At 29.1% G+C, this 21,641-nt stretch overlaps 3 protein-coding genes and 1 long non-coding RNA gene across 13 annotated transcripts; 2 read left to right on the top strand and 2 right to left on the bottom strand.

Annotated features, from left to right (window-relative positions):
• The first annotated feature begins 83 nt into the window (after positions 1 to 83).
• On the top strand, positions 84 to 5,313 carry LOC138180440 (DNA excision repair protein ERCC-6). Of its 7 annotated transcripts, none has more exons than XM_069114319.1 (16): positions 85 to 423; positions 689 to 921; positions 990 to 1,276; positions 1,409 to 1,465; positions 1,545 to 1,604; positions 1,682 to 1,811; positions 1,887 to 2,039; positions 2,117 to 2,244; positions 2,337 to 2,491; positions 2,564 to 2,878; positions 2,944 to 3,138; positions 3,251 to 3,400; positions 3,474 to 3,584; positions 3,661 to 3,864; positions 3,931 to 4,834; positions 4,923 to 5,313. In XM_069114319.1, exons 1-16 carry the CDS (start codon positions 334 to 336, stop codon positions 5,102 to 5,104), a joined length of 3,354 nt encoding a protein of 1,117 aa, XP_068970420.1. In that variant the 5' UTR covers positions 85 to 333; the 3' UTR covers positions 5,105 to 5,313. The 7 variants fall into 7 exon arrangements, with proteins under 7 accessions (XP_068970422.1, XP_068970420.1, XP_068970419.1 ...); XM_069114318.1 differs by having other exon boundaries at positions 1,542 to 1,604; XM_069114316.1 differs by having other exon boundaries at positions 990 to 1,465; positions 1,542 to 1,604; positions 3,931 to 4,492; positions 4,586 to 4,834.
• A 316-nt stretch (positions 5,314 to 5,629) lies between these two features.
• LOC138180442 (protein NYNRIN) lies at positions 5,630 to 7,904 on the bottom strand. The gene is given in 5 exon segments (XM_069114326.1): positions 5,630 to 6,073; positions 6,146 to 6,355; positions 6,437 to 7,451; positions 7,526 to 7,747; positions 7,750 to 7,904. Coding segments are annotated over 5 exon segments (1,683 nt in total). The 5' UTR covers positions 7,781 to 7,904; the 3' UTR covers positions 5,630 to 5,868.
• Positions 7,905 to 8,430: 526 nt separating this feature from the next.
• On the bottom strand, positions 8,431 to 9,346 carry LOC138180444 (uncharacterized). The gene is made up of 3 exons (XR_011173308.1): positions 9,219 to 9,346; positions 8,658 to 8,797; positions 8,431 to 8,576 (listed from the first exon to the last, which is right to left on the bottom strand). It is a non-coding gene; the product is annotated as an uncharacterized LOC138180444 (long non-coding RNA).
• A 76-nt stretch (positions 9,347 to 9,422) lies between these two features.
• LOC138180441 (uncharacterized) lies at positions 9,423 to 19,845 on the top strand. Of its 4 annotated transcripts, none has more exons than XM_069114324.1 (8): positions 9,423 to 9,831; positions 15,359 to 15,475; positions 16,385 to 16,967; positions 17,103 to 18,013; positions 18,104 to 18,388; positions 18,470 to 18,700; positions 18,783 to 18,964; positions 19,314 to 19,845. In XM_069114324.1, exons 1-8 carry the CDS (start codon positions 9,697 to 9,699, stop codon positions 19,786 to 19,788), a joined length of 2,919 nt encoding a protein of 972 aa, XP_068970425.1. In that variant the 5' UTR covers positions 9,423 to 9,696; the 3' UTR covers positions 19,789 to 19,845. The 4 variants fall into 4 exon arrangements, with proteins under 4 accessions (XP_068970425.1, XP_068970424.1, XP_068970423.1 ...); XM_069114323.1 differs by having other exon boundaries at positions 16,385 to 17,543; positions 17,625 to 18,013; XM_069114322.1 differs by having other exon boundaries at positions 16,385 to 18,013.
• The last annotated feature ends 1,796 nt before the right edge of the window (positions 19,846 to 21,641 follow it).

The raw sequence follows: 21,641 nt of genomic DNA, 5'->3' as shown, positions 1-21,641 counted from the left end.
GGTTATAATATTATTTTGAATTTAATGAAAAAAAAACAATTTTAGTGCTACCATCTAACAATATTTGCGTGAAATAACGTTTAATATGCCGGTAAAGCTAGACGTGACAACAGTTATATCTATTTCCATTGACTGTAATATTATGCAAGTTGAATGACAATGTTTATTTATCAAATATTTTATCAGAAAAATTAATAATTCAAAATTAAAATCATTTAAGATGTAGTTCTTAAAATTCTACATTTTCTCAATTTTTTGCCACTTTCTGGTTATTGTTTATCACATATTGTATTGTAACACGTGAAGGTATCATTTGATTTCATTATCGCAATCATGGAAAGTGATGATCAAGGACAAGTTTTTAATAATGAAAAATTTAATGATATACACATAAATGGGAGAGATAACAGTTTAAGAGAGAAGGTTATGTTATAAAATTGATTTAGTTAGAATATTTTTAAATTTTTATAACGAAAGAGAATATATAAACCATTTTTTTTAATTATCTCATCTTTCTTTTTAACTTATGTTATATCTTATTTAAAATATGACAATAAAATATAATATATTACTTTTACTATCTGCAATTGTAATATTTAAAAAAGTTGAACATATACTATTATACAATATGTAATATAAAATTTAATTTATTCTTATCATACTGTTAATAATAAAGAAATGTTATTAGGTTTTGTCAATAAGAAGTGAGGAAAGCATTTTTAATGAAGCATCAAAAAAAATTAATAATTTCATGAAATCAAATATAAAAACAAAAAAGGATTCAAAAGAACTAAACAATGATAATGGAACTGGTAGTATAGATTGTTCAGGACAAAAAGAATTAAAAAAGCAAGTTCAAACTGGAGAGATTACACCCTTTCAAGCAATTGAAAAACAGTTTGATTTGTTAAAAACTAAAGGGTATATGATATTAATAAAATTGTTATAAGTAAAAATTATAAAAACTAAACTTAATATTCATTTTTCAGGACATTTAATAAATCCTCTCATTTACTTGATCTTGAAAAATATCTTCGACAGCAGGCTGAACTTGCCAAACAAAGGAAACGTTTGAAAGAAAATTCAAAGGCATCTAAGTATACTAGTAATAATGCAGTAACAATTAAAAAACCAAAATTATTAAATACTCATCCTAAAGAATTTAAAATAGCGAAAAAAACAAAAATTAAAGCTAATAAGAAGAAATTAGTTTCTGAATTTGAAACATCAAAAAGCTTAAATAAAAACAATGATATTAATTATGAAACAGAAGACAGTAAGTTTAATCAAGTTGAGAATTCTACCAAAGAGGCTAAACATTCAAAAAATGAATTCATTTCCTGTAATAGTTCCAAAGATAATACTAAAGAGACATTGATTGAAAATACAACAAACATTAAATTTGCAGATATAACTAATGATTCTGAAAGTGAATATGTACCAAGTGATGAACAAATAGATTCAGGTACATATTATCACTAATTTAATTTGAAATTTAATATTTATTAATAAAGCATCGTTTTTTTTTTTTAATTTTATAGCAGATGAAGGAAAATCATGTAAAAAAAGAAAATCTCTTACCAAATCTGTTCATACAAAAAGAGGTAAACATAGTGATTTATCTTAAAATTAATCATTATAATATGTCACTTTTATTAATAGAGAATTATGTGAATTTTAGTTTTGGATGATGGAAATGAAGAGATGTATAGAGAAAGGGTAGAGAAAAGTGGTTATCCAAAGGATGAACCACTACACAAAATAGATAATTTATTTAAAATCCCTCAGTCTATATGGAAAAAGTTATATAAGTATGAATAATTAAAAGACTGATTTTTATATATATATCTATTATGTGTATATATAAAATTGACTAATTTTTTTAGATATCAGAAAGTGTCTGTACAATGGTTGTGGGAACTGCATCTTCGTGGCTTAGGAGGGTTACTAGGTGATGAAATGGGTTTGGGAAAGACTGTTCAAGTAATTGCATTTCTTGCAGGTTTAGATTGTAGTGAATTACTGTCAGATGGTGGAAGGTACATACCTTCTGTTTATTGATTATTTTAACAAAGTCATAATACATATTTAATTAATAATAACTACTTACTCATAGGTTCAGAGGTTTAGGACCAACTATAATTGTTTGTCCAGCTACTCTAATGGAACAATGGGTAAAGCATTTTCATGAATGGTGGCCTATTTTAAGAGTAGCTGTTCTACATCAATGTGGAACTTATAACGGTAAGATAAAATCATCTGTTACTTACTACACTAACATATGATAATAATGTGATATTTTATTACTTTTATATTATTAATAAATATCTTTTCAGGTAATTTGGAGTATTTAATGCACTCTTTAAAATCTGGTGGTGTATTAATTACTTCTTATTCTGGTATGCTTATACATAAAGATTTACTTGTAACCAGTCAATGGCACTATGTCATACTTGATGAAGGTCACAAAATAAGAAATCCACAAGCAAAGGTAGTTTCTTGCTTTTAATCTGTGATGATTTTACAATTAGGTACAAAAGCAATTGTAACTGAATTCTTGTAGATCAGTAAAGCAGTAAAGGAATTCTCTACACCACATCGACTTTTGTTAACGGGTAGCCCTATGCAAAACTCCTTAAAAGAACTATGGTCCCTCTTTGATTTTATTCTACCTGGCAAGTTAGGCACTTTACCTGCATTTTTAGAGCATTGTGCAGCCCCTATAACTCGTGGAGGATATACAAATGCTTCTCCTTTGCAAGAAGCTATCGCGCTTCAGGTTGCTACAATGCTTAGAGATACTATTACACCATATATGCTCCGAAGAACAAAAAATGATGTGCAACATCATCTTAGTCTACCAGAAAAAAACGAACAGGTTTGTTACACATTAGGATATTTTGTAAGAATTTATAATTTCATATCTCAATTCATGTTTTTTAGGTACTGTTTTGCAGTTTAACAGGAGAACAAAAGGAACTATATAAAGAATATTTACGTTCTGCAGATGTTAGTTTCATTTTGCATGAAAAGAGTAATTCAGTAAGCAGAAGATACAGGGCTCGCCTCCTCATAGCATTATCAGTGCTTAGAAAGATATGTAATCATCCTGATTTGTTTCTTTATACAAATCCAGTTGTAAGTTTATAATTTATATATTTTATTCAAATTATAATTTAATTTATATTATAATATTTATATCATGCAGCGCGCATTACAATTCATTGTATTTAATTAAATGTATATTTAGGATTCAGATGAAGACATTGATGTATCAAATGAAGCATTGGAGAAATTTGGATACTGGAAGCGCTCTGGTAAAATGATAGTGGTTCGGTCCCTTCTTAAAATTTGGAAGAAACAGGGACATAGAGTACTTCTTTTTACTCAAGGGAGACAAGTAAATAAGTTATATAATTGTTTATAAACATACGTTATGTACAGAATAATGTATAACAAAGTTTTATTTGCAGATGATGCATGTTTTAGAATCTCTAGTACAAAGCGAAGAATATTCTTATTTAAGAATGGATGGAATTACTTCTATGTCACAACGACAAGAAACAATTCGTTTATTTAATAAGGTATACATATATCGATAAACGGAAAATGTATTTTATTAATATTTTGCTTTTTTGTAATTTGATCTTTTTCATACAGGATCCATCATATTTTGTGTTTTTGTTAACTACGCGTGTTGGAGGTCTGGGAGTAAATTTGACTGGAGCAAATCGAGTAGTTATTTATGATCCGGATTGGAATCCAGCAACTGATGCTCAAGCAAGAGCACGTGCATGGAGAATTGGACAAAACAAAAAAGTTACCATTTATAGACTTATTACTGCTGGTACTATTGAAGAAAAGGTAAAATCTTAAGTTTCTCTTTTGCTGAATATTACGAAGTATTTATGAGATAATGTTTTGTTTCAGATGTATCACAGACAAATATTTAAAATACTTCTCGCAAATAAGGTTTTAGAAGATCCACGTCAACATAGATTATTTAAAACTTCCGATTTAGTTGAACTTTTTAATTTTAATGAATCTATCGATAATAATTCTAGTGAAATAGATCAATTATTCGGACAATCTAGACTAGTTTCTTCGTCTACCAAATTTTCACCTAATAAAATTGAAAAAATGCGAAAATTAGCAGCTACGCTTAGTAAAAATATAAGTCAAAATACCTCAAACTCTACACCTGTAATACAAATAGCACGCGCTACAGAAAATCATGTTTCAAGTTGCCATAACAATAATATTGATCGAGATATTTTAAAACACAATTATGAAATATTCAAGGATAATTTAACAAAAGAAGGTATTAAAAACGAGAGTAATCTTCATAAAAAAAATGAAGATATACTTTTTTCTGCACATCAAGAAAGTACGAATGACAACAATATCCAAAATAAAATTTCAAAAGATATTGAATACAATACAGACAACATCTTAAATAATAAACTGGAAGATGAAGATCATACATTAACAAGTAGATCAAATTCTGATATTAAAATACATGAAACATCAAATAAGGCTACTGTACAATGTCTATCTAATGATGCTAATATAACTGAAATTTTAGATAGAAGTAACGAAACAGTAACATGTAATGTGAATATGAATGAAGATACGTTGTCAAAATTAAATAAAAATCATTGCAAAGAAAAAAGAAAAAGAAGTTCACGATTAGAAGAGCATGCTGCCTCAGCTCTATTTGAAGGAGAACGTGTCTCACATTTAATTGGACGACGTCTTGAACGTTCTCTGACAGAGGAACCTAAACCAATTGAAGATGATCAATACGTCTTAGAAAAATTATTTGCCAAAGCGAGTAATTATTCTCTTATTATATGAGCGTATTTTCTATTAGAACTTTTTATATACAATAATAGTAAAATATATAAAATATTCTTCCTTAGGCGTGACTTCTGCTTTTCAACACGAAACAGTATTATCAAATTCAGAATATAATTCTGATGACAAAAATCCAATGCAACGATTAGCGCGCGAAACAGCGCAAGAAAATATGGACAGTATTCGTAAATCTCGTAAATGGTGTTGGAAGCCCATGTGGAATTCTATGTCACCAAAAAATTACTGATTTTTATATATGTATATAAATAATTAACATTTAGTTTATATAATTTATTGAAAGTGATTCTTTATTCAGTGATCTTAAATTTTCCAATTAAACAAACAAATGAATATTGATCTAAATTTATGTTTACAGAAAAATAACACTTTTTTTAAACTAAATCAAGTATATAAGTACAACTTAATGAACATTTATGAATTTGAAATATTTTTCCAAAACCTTATGTTAAAACAATCTTTTTCGTATTTCCATTGTAAATTAATTTCTATTTTTTTAATTGTGTATAAAATATTGTGTTAATATATAATCATTTATTAATTAAATATTAAACTATTTTTGTATATTAAATATAATGATATATTATTTTATAATGTATTATTTCAGTGGTTTAGAAACAATAACTTTTTCATTTTACTATTTTTAAGCATACAATAATTTCACCCCACTATATTACCTATACAAAATAATTTATATGTTAGGCACTTACATGTAAAAGATAAATTGGAAAGTAATTGACAGATGTAAATATTTTACAATAAAAAAATGCTGCTTTCTTTTGTTAATTAAATTAATCAAATATTTTCTCATGTATTAATCTTTTTTATACTATCTATAATTTTTTTGTAATTACAAATAAAATAAGTTACAATATGTATATACATATATATATACGTATTGTAATTTATTATTAATTAGTCACTAGAAAATATAAAAACTTATCTGTATAAACTAAATTTCTATTTACATTGATCCTTTACTACATTTTACATTCAATGTCTTAGAAATTCTTCCAGTGTAGGACCACCTCTACCTAAAGGATCTTCAGGAAACATAACATAATTTCCTACAAATGTTGGGATCAATAATCTCTTTTCAATTGTATCACGCCATTCTGGTTTTTCCAAATATAAATCTCTATATTGGTCTAAAGAAACTACGATACCTCCACACATTGTTGCATATTCTAATATATACCTAGAAGTGATAAGGAATACCACTTTATAAAATAAATAGTTCTCACAATAGCTAAAAAGAAAAACAATTTACCTATCATCGTAAGGAGTTATCCGTTTACCACCGATAACACGACTTGGTGTAAAAATTACTATTCCATCTGTGTATAACTTTTCAAGTAATGGGTGGTTTAATGATCTTCTATGATGAGGTACAAATACTTTAACAGAATGACCCCTCTTTTGGAAATACTCTACGACTATCTTGATTCCTTCCTCCGCAAATATTTTATGTTTACGGTACCTAGAAAATATTAAATTGTTGCTGCACGTATAATTATAATACATAAATTAAATATAATCTCCAAATAATCAATCATCATACGCCATAGCTATGTTGTTGCCGTCAATAACTATCTCCCGTAAGCTATTAAGTGGTTGAGGTACAGATGATCCAGTTGTAGATAACTGAGGATATGATATAAAGCTAGGCTCAAAAGTAGTTTGAAATCCAGGATTAGAAAAGTCATATAAATTAGGATAGTTATATGCAACTGGCATATTATATACAAGTGGTAATGTACTTGTATTAGATATAGTATGTATAGTAGATGTATCAAACGTAGTGGATATAGTAGGTATAATAGATGTATTAAATGTAGTGGATATAGTAGATGTAGCAGGTGTATTAAATGTAGTGGATATAGTAGATGTAGTAGATGTAAATGTAGATGTAGTATAGTTCGTTACTGATCGTCTGAAATTTCTTAATCTTTGAGTTGTCTTTGGTTTTGTCATTATAATGTTTTTGCTTATATTATGAGGTTTAGGAAATTTCAATCTACGTTTGCTGAAAGGTAAACAAGTTATCGCACTTTCTTCTTCTTCTACTTTTTTGTTTTTTGCATCCTTTTCAGTATTTGTTTCATTGGATTGTAAGCAACTAAGATTGTTTTTATTTGGTGTAGTATCTATCATAAAAATTCTGTCATTCTTCTTTCGATCTATAGGTTCTTCTTCTGATTGATTTACAGGTGGTACAAAAGTTTTTATGGAGAGTAGAGAAGTTTTTGCACATGGTGAACTTTTTACAGGTTGTGGAGGAATTTTTGCACATGGTAGAGTTTTTACAGATAGTAGAGGAGTTTTTGCACTTGACACAGGAGTTTTTACAGATTGTGGAACAGTTTCTGTAGAGGGTGCAACAGTTTTTGCAGATGGTGGAACAGTTTCTGCAGATGGTGGAACAGTTTCTGCAGATGGTGGAACAGTTTCTGCAGATAGTGGAACAGTTTCTACAGATGATGGAATAGTTTCTGCAGATGATGGAATAGTTTTTGTTGATGACCATACCACAACAATATCATCTAAACTTTGATTTATAGAATCTGATACCAAAGCTATAAAAAATTAAATTGCAATAATATTCTTAGTTAGAAAAATGTTATTGTTTTGTAGGAAACATATTTTTTACCTATGTTTTCATCATCTAAATCGATAATTGTATTAGATACTGAAGGACAAGTTGAATTATTTTCTGACAATGCAACAATGTTCTTTTTCCTTTTCTTTCTTGGAGGTCCTTCTACTGCAGTTTTTGTTTGACTTAATGTTTCATTTGAATTACATTGAGGATTTCCTTCACCATTTATTGACAAATCTAAGAATCTCTTTTTTGTTTGTAGTTCTTGTTTACTTTCATTATCTTTATTATTTGATTCATTTTCATTATCACTTAAAATAATAATGCTATCTTGTAAAGACTCTTTTGCAAAGCAAAAAGAATCTTTTCTTTTGTTAAAGACTTGGTTAGTATTACATAATAGTCGTTTTTGTGCTTGTGCCCATCTTTTGCTACTACAATTACAAAAACAAATACTTATGTGTGTATATAAGTCTACATTTTATACATATCGTACAAATTCTCTTTGCATTTTCTATTACCTTAATTGGATATGTTTCAGTGGACTTTCATAGAATGTTCGTTTTACATTTTTTTGTACCTTTTTTTTTCTTGAAAATACTTTTTCTTTCCTTGGTTTTGAATTTTCGTAACAAATTATAACAGAGTTGTTTAAAGTGCTCATTTTTAAATCATTTTTTTAATATTTCACCTTCTTAAATTAACATCTACATGTTATAAAATAAAAATAAATGAAGTTTTATTTCTTAAAACATATGTAAAACAGTTTTTAAATATCACTGAGTATTAACAAGAGATTTATAAAATATTAATCCATAATTCTTAAATTAATAGTAATTAAATTAATAGTTTTAAAATATTTGATACTTACAAATAAGATATTGTATATTAAGTATAAAATGAATCAATACTTGTAAATATTCGTACTTTAGTTATCAATAATATCAATAATTTTGGTTATCAATAATTATCGTAAAATTATATGAATCACCAATACCACTTAAATTCTCTTATAACGTTCACAAATTTTGTACATTTTTGACAATTAAATGTTTGTATCTTTCCGTCATTAATCTTTATTTGAACTCTTTTACAACCTAACCTAAAGGTACAAAACATAACAACATAACTCTAAATTTTAAACAAATTGAAATTCCCTTAGAGAGTATATACCCATTCATACCTTTACGATAAATATTATTTTATTTCCTTGATTATTTTAATAACTAAAACTAATATATTTCTTTACATCGTACTAATGTATTAAATTTAACCTCACCGAAAAATTAAAATGATACTTTCATCATATCATATGTTGTTTATCTTCTTGTTATTTTTATGAACAATACAAAAAACAAAAATAAATTAATAAATAAAAACGTAAATATTATTAGGGGCAGAAAACTGGATAAATATGAAGTACTATATATTGCATATATATTAAATACGTTACGAAATATAATTGTAGTTACAAAATATCAATCTCAAGAGTGTTAATAGTAGATACTTAAATGCACAATACACAACACCAAAATTAGTTAGTTACCATTAATCTGTGAATATATAACATGAAATATAAGAGGACACAAGTGATAGAGAAATAAACACAAAATAAATAAAACTTTTTGATTTGTATGAAATAGATGTGAAATAGGCTATACAACAATTGATCGGCAATGCGTCATTACTGATTGTTAATGTCAATATGGCTACAATAATATAAGCTTGTCGCTTTACTCTTTACGTGCCTTAGAAGATTCAAAAATAGGAAAACCCAAGAAAAAAGTTGAAATTTTCAATCACTTTGTCGATCTACTGTCAGTCTATATACAATGCTTCAAGTTAGACCGCGATGGCAGTGACCAATTACGAACACGGTAAATGTGTAATGCGAAACGGAGATCACTGATTGGTCGAAATTCGTACAACGGTGGAGGGGAAGGGAAGTGAATGTATGCTAGTCTGGCCCGAACGCGGCTACATCCCCGTGTCAGATCAGCGAGCAAGTAGTAACGCTAACGTTAAAATTTTGTCTTTTGTTTAATTCATTTCTATTTATTTTGCCGGTAATCTGGTTGAGTTCGAAAATTGTGGCATCGTTAAAACAAGCAGCTGATGATACGGGGATCGGGCCAAATAATACAAGCATCGGTTCCATGGTAAATTTTCAGTGTGATCAAGTAGTCGAAAGCGAATTCAGGCAGCCTTCAACGTAAACAAAAATGGAGTTAGGGGAGGGAGACGCGCAAATTTGTCGACTTTGCGGCCAGTGCGAGAGTATATACATCGACGTTTTCGGTGAGGAAGGCACCAAACGATTTTTAGGATTAAAGATCCACACAAAAATCAACATTCTGGTGAGTACAAATGTAAGAGGTGTGTCATGGGGTCCGGGCCCCGTTTGTAGTTAGAGGAGGGGGTTAGAAAAATGGCCGGAGGGGAGAAGAGCATGAGAAGAAAAGATATTCTTTCTTTCTTTTGCTACCTTTGTTCTATTATATTTTGTTCGCATTAATTTTCACTTGTGTAGTTTTAGTACTAATATCGTATTTACTTCTATGTTTTATGTTTGTTTTGAGAAAGAAATATTTATTTCAGTTTCATATTATTATTCCAAATGTGTGTCAAATTGTTTACATAGACTTAAAGACTTCTTAAGTAAATCCTAAATAATTGTATGTAATATGTTTATGATTTAGAGACATGTATAATTGTATGTTATGATTATATACTGTACAACAATGACTATTTTATTAAATACAAGATATCTATTTTGTAAGTAATTGTTTATTATCCTCATATTGCTATTCTTTATTTTATGATTGTATTATGTTTAATATCTTTTTTAAAATGAAATATTTTGTAATCAATGTTTTGTAAACATAATTTGTTCTTGGAATCTGATTAACAAAAAACTGAATTTGGATTTGAAAGTATTCATTTTTTTAATCTATCTTTACTTTTTCAAGTTTATATAAACATAAGAAAGTAATTGTTAGTTCTATATCCAATATTTTTTACATAAACGTTATATATTTGTTTTTAGATATTTGTAAATGGTTATTAATGTTATTGTATTTACATAATTATAATGATAAGTATGAATGTTAGCAATATGTATTATTAGAGTGGGTACCAGATTATAAGAATTTTCAGAATGGTGTATCTACAGAGCGGTAGGGTTTTAATTAAATTGTTTATATATTCATAATTATTCTTTAACAAGACAAAATATGGTTTTTCAGTTCAATTAAAATTTGTACAGAATCAGATCTTCAAGTAAGATTTTAAAAATCACATATATTTAGTATTTAGATATTTTGTTTGAATCGCAGATAGATGAAAGGGATCCTCTGCCCAAGGCGATCTGTGTTCAATGTCTGGGCAAGCTCGAATTCGTTTGCGACTTCCAAGAGGAGTGTCTTCGCACCCAACAAGTGTTACGCGATCGATACAATCTACCACCCTTAACAGAGATTGTAAGTTCGTATTCAAATTTAATACATAGCTCTACCGCTCATCTATGATGCTACCAGAGCATGCAGCTCTCTTTTTTCTTTGAAATTCAAATAGTATAAAGTGGTATCATCTGGTATTTTGGTTCATAAAACAATTTTCAATCATAACATAAAAAATTGTTTATTAAATATGCAGTTTTTAATATATTTGTATTTATAATAAAAAGTATATACCACAAATACCGGATTGAATTCATTTTCTTCAATAAAACTATTTCTGGTACCCACTTCTACTTTTATTTCAATCTATCTCTAGGCTGAAGTAAAGACTGAAGATACAACACCAAGTACATCAACAAACAACAACAACAATGAAACCAACAAAAATCTTAATTCTCCTAATGATGGGAGTGTTAAAGAAGTAGAGCAACGTGTTTTAAGAACAGCTACAAAGACTCAGAGAAACTTAAGGAGTCAACAACAAGTAAAAGGCAATGAAGAAGCTCCAAAAGAGCAGAATAATATTCAAAGTACAAGTGGAGACAATACAGAGAATATACAAATTGTTCAAAGTTCTGAAACAACTCCCACGCGATGGCTTAGAAGTAGACAAAGTACAGAAACAACTGCTGCAAATGAAACAGTGACTGATACGCCAATCGCAAATAGACTTAGAAGTCATGATAATACTGCCACAGAAATAACTGTTAGTCCACATAATAGCCCTAATGAAATTGGTGAGAAACTGGTTGGGAAGCAGCAAGATCCGCACACTATACAAATTCCAACATCAGCATTAAATAAACTTCTAAGTATCGTGTCAAACTCTCCAAACATCGAAGTTTCTGTAAAAGAAACCCGAAATCAAAGCAGCGACATTGAAGATATTAGTTTTACTGTAGAATTATGTAAAAAGGAAAGTGACGATGTAGCTACTGTTCGAGCGCGAGTATTTCCAGATCAGGGTTCCTGTTTGGTGGACAAGGCAATCGTTGGTCTTTTACAAAATCAAAGTTGCGTAGAAGTAAATAGTATAATAAACACCATTATCAACAGTAGCCTGAAGAATGGCAGTTCAACGAAATTGAAGGATTCTGCTGAATTCGAGCAGAAATGGCAAGCTTCTCAGAACCCAGAAGAACTTTTCAGGATCGACGGAGAAGAAATTCGTGTCGACGATAATGTCGAACATGTCGTCACGGATAATCAAAACGGCTACTCTTGTAAATTGTGTTGTAAGTTCTATGAACGTAAGGACAAATGTATGGTTCACGTGAAAACCCATCTCGGTATTAAGCAGTATACTTGCATTTTGTGCAACGCTAAATTCGTATGCAAGTCCGATGTAATGAAGCATATTCGATGCTCACATACTAATCCTAGACCGATACAATGCCCAAAATGTCCAAAAAGGTTCAAGTCGAAATTTTATTTAATGGAGCACGACAACGTGCACAAAGGTGTGAGACCTTATTCTTGTACAGACTGCGGTCAAAGTTATCATCACAAAGTGTCTCTACAAATCCACATGAAATCACACTTACCTCCGCAGAACTTAGCTTGCGAATATTGTGGCAAAGTGTTCCCGTACCGTACGAGATTGTTAAGTCATATAGCTAGCGTACATTTAAAAAATCGTCGCAATTTCAGGTGTCGATTCTGTTATAACCTGTATTCAAGTCTTTCAGTTTTGAATGAACATATTAAAACGCGTCACGCGACTACATACACTTGTGAAGTTTGTAGTAAAACGTTCAAAGTCGCGTCCAAGTATAAGGCTCACGTGTTACAACACTCAAATCCTAAGCCGTTCGTGTGCAACGTTTGTAACAATAGATACGCCTCCAAAGCATTCCTAAACGAACATCTATTGAAGCACGAAGGGCTGAGGAAACATATCTGCCAAAAGTGTGGTGCAAGATTCGCACAAGCTAGTCATCTGGCTGCACACCGACACGTGCACGGTGAGAAAAAGCATGCCTGTCCGGAATGCGGACGAAAGTTTAATAGGCGTGATAACATGAAGGTACATAGAAAAAGACACTTTGAAGAAAAAAAGACTAGTAATAGCAAACAGAAGAACGCATCTAGTGGCGACGTTGCTTCCACTGCGTCCAACGAAAAGTAACGGTACTGACATAACTCTCATATTTTTTTAAGACTTAACTTAATTCATGGGTGAGCTAGGGCTTTCCAAAAGAGACGTTTTTTTTAACTCTTAGTCAAACAACGTTAAGTTAGTCGATAAAGCATTAGTTATTCAATAAATTAAAATTTTCAAAAATATTGCTGCAAGAATTAAAAGTAAAAGCTTTTTTAAAAAAATTCAGCAATATTAATCATGAGATATTGATTAATTTTACTTTTAAATTTTGGAGTAACTTATATTATCGGGTGAATAATTGCAGTGGGGATCACTCAATTTTTTTCCTCTTTCGTCGCTCGTTTCTTTTTTTTGTTTTTCCTTCTTTTTTCTTTTTTTACAGTAAGTTAGTCGTCATTTTGTACATAATGTAGTAGGTGTGCATTTAAGAGACTACTGGTATCTCCTAAGTATTTTTTCCATTTACATATACTACATTAGAAAATATTTTTGCACGTGAAACATTATTGATTAGAATTTACCAAAGCTATAATAAAGACAAGCCATGAAACATGACAGAATATTGGAATAAGACATAACAAAAATTAAAAAAAGAAACGTCACGATTGATACTTGTAATTGTAAGGAAGCCAAAGAGTATTATTGGATTCATTTTTATGGAAAATTTGTATGTCTATCGCACAGTTAGCTTTCTAGGAAAGATTAATTCATGAAAAGGTGTAAATACAGGGCTTCCAAAGTCAAAAACTCCGACCAAGAAAGAATATAGAAGTGAAAAAAAATATTTTCTATATATTTTTACATGACTGTTTTTAATAGAACTGCAAAACTTTTAAATAATACATGTATAAAGTGTATTTTATTATATTTTCGATTCTATTTTATATGTAAAACTGCATATGTATATAGATGAAGATTCAGAGCAAAAATAATGATTCATATAAGAAAATTGAAAATTTGCAAAATATATTATTATTGATTGATGATGAAAAGTCTTTAGATTTAAGTGGACTATTGTTTCCGATAGATCTTATATTATTAAAACTAACGGATATTTTGCTATAAGGGTAGCGCATACCATAAATTATGTAAGAAAGCATATTATGTGATTTGCTAGAAAGAAAAACGTAGAACTATATCGTAAGTGCCTTGGTCAACTCAATATATATTTTATTCATGTATTAAGCAAGAGCATTGGTGAATGAAAAAATCGTTAATGATTCTTTGAGTACGTATCACGTGCAACATTGATCTTCCTTCGGAAGAAAATTAGTCGTAATTCTTTGTGCTCAAATTATCCTAATATAATTTAGGAACTATATTGAATATTTTGAAAGGGATGTTACATGAAATAATTGTTAAGTGATAAAAGATAGGAATAATTATGATATACATTTTTTCATTATTTTTACTTAGAATGTAATAGTTTTATATGGAGCAGAATTTAGTTAATGATGATAATGAATTGATAATGTTTTAGTTATTATTTTATACAATGCTTCAGGATATTCAGTATATGTATAATACTTTAACTTTTTTTTTACTAAGTGAAACGTTCTACTTGTCTACCGCGTTTCCAAGATAAGAGCGCAAAGAATTATGTATGAACTATGATTATTACTTTTCCTCGGGACAAATTGTTCCCCGTGAGAACTGTTAATAAAATCGTGCGAAGGATATTACGTCTAACATTTAAACTCTTTCCTCAGATAACATAAGTGATAAGCAATAATTATTATTTTGTACAAGACGTTTGTTAAACCAATCTATTTTTCCATTTAGTAGGTAATAAGTAAGTCGATATATATATTGTATATATATACACTATATATACTGTGTATATATCTTAAGGTAAACATTAATATGTCATTAATGTGCAGTATGAATTAGCGTATATAACAATTTTTCGACAATAAAGAAAAAAGCATACATTTGTTTAAGGATTCCACAATTTTTCTCAATAAAGGTACGATATTTTTGGGACCGCTAATTATTTGATTTTCAGCCTTATTTTTCTCCATACCACTTCTAACTCATCTTGCATGGTAATTTATTTTTATCTTGCATGTACATAAAAGATACGAGTCAACGAGGTTTGTTCTGTTACTAATATAATTCCTCTGTAGAATTCTAAGATAGTAGAAATAGCAGTATATTATTACTAAATTTAAAGTCATTTAGATTTAGTCTTATTTTATTGCAAGATAGATTGTGATTAATTGGGGTATATCTTCTAGTAAAGTGTTGTGCTTTTTTTTATGCTATCTATAAAGATAACGTGGATCATTCTTTGGACACAGAAGTTTCTTTTTGTTGTTTCAGATAAAGAAGAACGATGGGCTGCCGCAGCTTGCTTGTTTGCGATGTTTGGGCACCCTGGAATTCTTCTGCGACTTTTACGATCGCTGTCATCTGGTACAACAGGAGTTCTTGCAGGCTGTAAGCTATTGTAACTTGATACATTATCTAACTAAAATCTCACGTTTGCCCATGTCTACTTGTTGTTAGAGAAAATAAAATATACCAATATTTTTCTTATAAACAAATGAAGACAGCTTTAAAATGATATGGGATAGACAAAAATTTTATTATGCAAAATTAAAAAATTTGGTACATTCACGCGTTATATAAGCTACACTGGAAATGGAGTTGTTCCAAATATTTGTATTTTATATATTATATTTTAAATAATAGTTGTATATTTATATATTATTTACTAAAGGGTATTTATATTTTTTTTAATTGAATCGTATACTTTTTCATATACGATTAATTTAAAAGGCATTTAATTTCAAGTTTATAAAACTTGTCGTATGAAATACAAAGACAACATGAACGTAAAAGCGCTGCTTTACGTTTTTTCTTGTTTTTCATAAGATAAGTTGTGTGAACTTAAAGCTAAAATACCTTTTAAACTTATCGTTTTCTGTGCTTGAATACTTTTTATAGAGAAAATCGAGCCTATTATAAAAAAAGTGTATAAAAAGATATAGCTCAATTTAAAAAAAAGATAGAAGTGACCTCGAAATCTTTGAAATTTCTCCGCTTCCAGAGTAATCCACATATATCGTTTGAAACAATTTAGACGAAGAAGATTGAATAACATTTTTATGTTCATATGTGATATAAAAATGTATAGAATATTTCAAAATTAATATTTAGAATCCTAAAAAGAATAAGATTTAATTTTTGTATTCACTTGTTGTATATGATTTTAAGAATATTTTGATTTCACTGATTATAGCCTACGTAATCAAAATACTTTTTTTTGGAATTATAGAATTAAAATATTTAGAAGCTAATATTTCATTTCGGAAAGATTGGAAGTATTTTGTTTCTATTTTATAGAGTCAAAATACAACAGATGAGAAGTTCCAGCAAGATAGCGATGCTGAATCTGATAAGGAGAACGCTATTCCATCTGCGAATGAGATGAAACGGAAAGCTAAGGCATTATCACCTGAAAGTCTAAAGAGTACAAAAAATTATCTGTCCGAAAATAATACGTCGTACTACAGGACTGAAAGAAAAGAAGAAAACGTCAATCTCGTAAATAATTCCCCTGTTAATGATGTTCACTCGGTTAAACAAACTACGGTACATATAAGCAATGTAATTTCATGTGAAAAGATATCGGGGAGTGACCAGCGTGATGCTAGTAATTTAGAAGAGAATACAAACAATTTAAAACATAAAAATTTAAACGACAATATATCAAAAAAGACTGCAGTTCGTACAAGGTCAACGAATAACTTGAAATCGCCGCAAAAAGATGAGGAGGACATTAGTATAAATACACATCAGCCTGTAGGACGTAGAAAAGGACGGAAAAACAAATTGGAGAAGATGAGAGGAGCCAGTTTCTTAGCAGGCAGCAGAAAAAGGAAAAAGAGGGAAGAAGAAAAAGAAGAGATAATCCAAAATGATATGGGTAAGAGTGATACTTTAAATAGTAGTTTAAAAAATTTGGATAACAAATGCAAAAGCAGCTGCCTGCATGTTATTTATGATAATGATAAGTCCAATAATGTGATTAATAATATTGAAACCTCCCCCAAACCACAAGTTGAGCAAGAGGCAGTGAAGGAACAGGTGGCAGTGGTGGACACATCCTCAAATATAATTTATACCAAAGTTAAGGAACCTGATATTATATACATAAATAATGAAAATCATCATATTGGTGATGATTTAGTAATTAATAAATTAAGAGAAATGGAATCTGATGGTAAAAGCACAGAAAAACCTGGCAACTATTTGAACAATACAGGAGATTGGTCTGTAAAAAGTAAAGCAATATCAGTTATTGTAAAGCAAGAGAAAGGAGAAGCAGAAAGTACTCCACCTAGGGAGACTGAAAAGACAAATCAGCCTGTTTTGATTCCTAATGAAATACTAATACAGAAAGATGAAACTGTAGTGGAAAATCATGATCAAAAAAGAAAAAAGTTAGATTTAACGCAGATATCTTGTTCATTGGTGGAGGAATCTGAGAAAACTGAAAATAGTGAGACTAATTTAGTAACAGTACAAAATATTATTAAGCATTCTGATGTTTCTAATAATCCCCAATCAAAAATATTTACAGAACAAAATCGTGTGACCGTTATAAGGTCTTCGCAATCTAATGAATTATCAAATCCAAAGATGATGAAGGAAGATTCCACAGAACCATGCATTGCAATAGATGTAATAGACCAAAGTACTACAAATGAGATAGAATGCAACCTCAGCAAACGTTCATTATCTCGATTCAGTGAAGATAGTTTTAATAAAATTAAAAGTAAAGATAGATCGTTTGGAAAAATCTCCGAATTGATAAGTGATGAACAAAAACGAGCTATTGAGACTTATTACACGGTGGACATGTCGATAGTAAATTCAGAAGAAGTACAGAAAAACATAACGATAATTAATAAAAAGAATATACGCTGCAATATTTGTGGCTCCCTTTATCTCAGGATGGATAAGTGTCAGGTAAGTTGTACAAATTATTTTTATTATACGTAAGAAATTATTCAAATTTGTAATAAAATACATAATAATAGTCATATTGAATTCTTGTAGGTACATATTTGGGGACATTTACAAATGAAGCCCTATCAATGCAAAGCTTGTGACTTTGCCACAGTTACTGTTAGTAATGTTCGATGCCATATCAGAAAAAGTCATTTAAAAATTAAACCATTCGCGTGCCATCTGTGTGAAAAACGATATGTAAATGCCATTTTATTAGAAGAGCATATTAATACTCATACAGGTGCCCGTCCATACAAGTGCAAGCTCTGTGATTTTGCAAGTTCCAGTAGACAAATATTAAGTTATCATAATGCCACTCATAAACCATTGAAGGTACCATCAATAAAATTGATTAATCTATTAAATAATATATTAATTACTGTATTTTATTTATTCATTTAAAAATTGTTATAGGATATTAGCTGTAAACTTTGTGGAAAAGAGTTTTATTCAAAAAGCAGATTGCGTGCACACATGATGGTACACAACAAAGATAAAGCTGTTATGTGTAAACTATGTTCTGCTTATTTATCTAATGCAGAAGCATTAGAAACGCATCATAGAAACATTCACATGCAAGATTATGTATGTAACATATGCGGTAAACACACCAAGTCAAGAAAAGCTTTACACAATCATCAAAATGTAAGATATATTTTGTTAATTTATTTAAAATTAATTAGTTACTGATTTGGAATATAATTAAAAACACAAATTATATTCATAGGTTCACGCTGCTGCAAAATACAAATGTACTCTATGCCCAAATGTGTATAAGAGTAGCCAAATACTAAAAGAACATCTTTTAAAACATGAAGGTATTAGAAAGTACAAATGTAATGTCTGTGAAAAGTCGTTTGGTCAGCAGTCTCATTTAGCTGCTCACATGGCAGTACATAGCAAAATTAGGTATGTTTTCTAATAGTTTCTTAATGGTCTCTTACTTCACTGAATCCTGAGAAATTCACTAATGACTGGAGGTATTAAAACTAATTGAAGTATTTAAATTAAAGCACCAATCATATTCAGAAAGTTTGAAATTCTTTTAATATTATGATAACAATGTAAGATATTAAATGCAGTATAAAGCAATTAAATAATTTTATTTTTCTACTAAGGTATTTAAAATATATATTAACATTATATATATTGAGTCATTTGACGGACAATATGTATACTATTGTATGCATGTATGTATGCGGTATACTATTATATTATATTTAATATTATTTATTTATAATATATGTCTTATTTATAGATTTCATTGTCCTGGATGTGACAAACCTTTCAATCGTCTGGACAATATGAAGATACATACTAAACGATGTAAACCATTTTTGGCAAATCCAGAGCTAAAAAATCTTTTAAGTAGGAGAGAAAGGACTATATCGTTCAATAATATAGCAGAATTAACTGCAGAACTAAAGACTGGTAATATGACAAATTCTATGTCTCAAGTTTCTCTAGAAAACCAGAATGATGAAATGTTAGTAGTAAAGACTATGGAGCATGAACAAAAGACTGCATTGAATCTTTGTAAATTAGGACTAAATATTTCTTGCATTGAATCAACAGAAAAAACATGGAATTCTGATAAGATGAATGATGAAAAAGAAGTAATGAAATCTTCTGAAAACATTGCAATTAACGTTACAAATATCGATGATAGATTAATTCCAGAAAATGAAAATGTGTCAATTCTTGAAAACGTCTTAGGACCAGAAAGTTATTAATATCTTTCTTTTATTAAATTATGCCTATTATTTAAAAGTGCTTGAATTTAGGAACATTTTATATTTAACAAATTTTAATAGATTTGATTAAATTTAGATGATAATTAATGTTTAAGGTTTAATATTATATAATATTTTTATATGAGAAAATACATTTTGTGATCGATCGACTATAGATTAGATAGATTATCGTATGAAAATCGATTTGCACGATAATTTGATTACTACTGTTCATATTCGAAACAGTACGTAATTTATCATTATTTTATTGTTCGTGCATTTTGATGATTCTAAAGAACTATTTACCTCGTCTTGATAATAAATTGATTTCAAGACCAAAGAAAATTATCAGTATAAACCTATTTTTTTAACTTATGCAAAGGTGTATCAAAGCGAAATGATACACTCTTACGCTTATTTAATCATAAGAAAAAGAAAAGACTGATTAAATTTATAACTGCAAAAGTTCCTATTTAAAATAATTAGTCTTTGAAAATGTATTCATTCACGCGGAGATAATTTTTACACGAAAGTATATATTATTAAAATCTCTTTATAGTAATTATTATCATAGTAATAATTTTTTAGTCGTTCAATTTTTTATATCAGAGTAACAAGTCACACGAAATACTTACCACGTGAACCAAATAAAGTATTAAATAAAAAGAAATAAAAAATAAAGACGTTTTAATATCCATATCCCAAAAATTTAGTCTATAAAAATGATTTTACTAATACTGTTTATCTATTTTTAATTCTTTGCGAATAAAATGATTCCAAGCCGAACACAGTGGAGTCAAGCAACGGTAGTCATTTGAAATTCTCTAGCGGGCGAGCAAAAAAGTATAACTCAAATTTTCGTCAACAGGATAAGTGTACTAATATTTTCTACTACATTGCTGCTGTCTTTTATTTATGGTTCTAATAGTACATGTTAATTTTATTTCTTTTCCACTCTTTTACCTGAAATTTTAATAATATATCCAAAATCTAACACCTAATCTTACATTGCATTTTAAATGTTACATGTGCTTCCCTGTGAAACTTATAACTCTGACTTACATCAAAGAAAAGATTTCCTCTTTGCTTAAACTCTTTTGCTCACCCACCAGAGAATTATTAGCTCAACATTGAAATAATAACAGTAGCTTTTCCGAATCTATTATTTTTTTCGATAAACGTACATACATACAGTATGTACTTTAAGTGTTTATCTGCGATTATTTTTGTAACTAATGGAAATATGAAAAAATTCTTTAGATGAAAGTTGTGTGGTATCAAGAGAGACATATCATGATGATAATTGTTTGGCCTTGAGATAATATTGGAATGAGTTGTACAGATCATTTTTGAATTTTCAAATAGAATCCTACATTTTAATTGTATATTCTTCTGTAGTTAATATCGAAACCTTTTCAGTTGACGTGCCGTTAACATTAGCGTTACCCTTATGTGCATCACCTTGAAAAGGCTACCCGATAATCTCCGTTATTTTTGTAGATCAAAATAATTGACTTGAGCCACGTCGATTTGATTCTGTTTATTAGTTGCCATACGATTGCAGTGTCATCAGTACCTATATATTGTTGCAATCTTGTAATTGGAATAAAGAAAAGAATTTCGTTATAATAAGTTAGTCTTACACTAAAAGTAAATATTAGTGAATTTTCATGTCATTTTCTATTGAAGAGAAAGTTGAATATGTATTATTCTAAGGCGATGGATTTTTATCTTATTTTGAAGTATGCAAAAGATTTTATGAACATTATCCTAATTGATTAAAATCAGATGTTACTTTTCCCTGAAACACACATACAAATACATAAAATTCATTCTTCCTAGAGCCACCATAC

This window comes from Bombus flavifrons, chromosome 5 (assembly GCF_040668555.2).
Source record: "Bombus flavifrons isolate JBK064 chromosome 5, iyBomFlav1_principal, whole genome shotgun sequence".
In the NCBI taxonomy this organism is placed as follows: domain Eukaryota; kingdom Metazoa; phylum Arthropoda; class Insecta; order Hymenoptera; family Apidae; genus Bombus; species Bombus flavifrons.
Note: the sequence above shows the minus strand (reverse complement) of the source record. Positions and strands in the feature narration are given on the sequence as shown.

Coding starts and splice junctions, on each gene's coding strand:
- LOC138180440 (XM_069114314.1), top strand. CDS start 334: ATGGAAAGTGATGATCAAGGACAAGTTTTTAATAATGAAAAATTTAAT. Junction 922..989: donor GATTTGTTAAAAACTAAAGG/GTATATGATATT, acceptor TTCATTTTTCAG/GACATTTAATAAATCCTCTC. Junction 2,040..2,116: donor TTACTGTCAGATGGTGGAAG/GTACATACCTTC, acceptor ACTTACTCATAG/GTTCAGAGGTTTAGGACCAA.
- LOC138180441 (XM_069114322.1), top strand. CDS start 9,697: ATGGAGTTAGGGGAGGGAGACGCGCAAATTTGTCGACTTTGCGGCCAG. Junction 18,014..18,103: donor TCAGGATGGATAAGTGTCAG/GTAAGTTGTACA, acceptor GAATTCTTGTAG/GTACATATTTGGGGACATTT. Junction 18,389..18,469: donor CCACTCATAAACCATTGAAG/GTACCATCAATA, acceptor AAATTGTTATAG/GATATTAGCTGTAAACTTTG.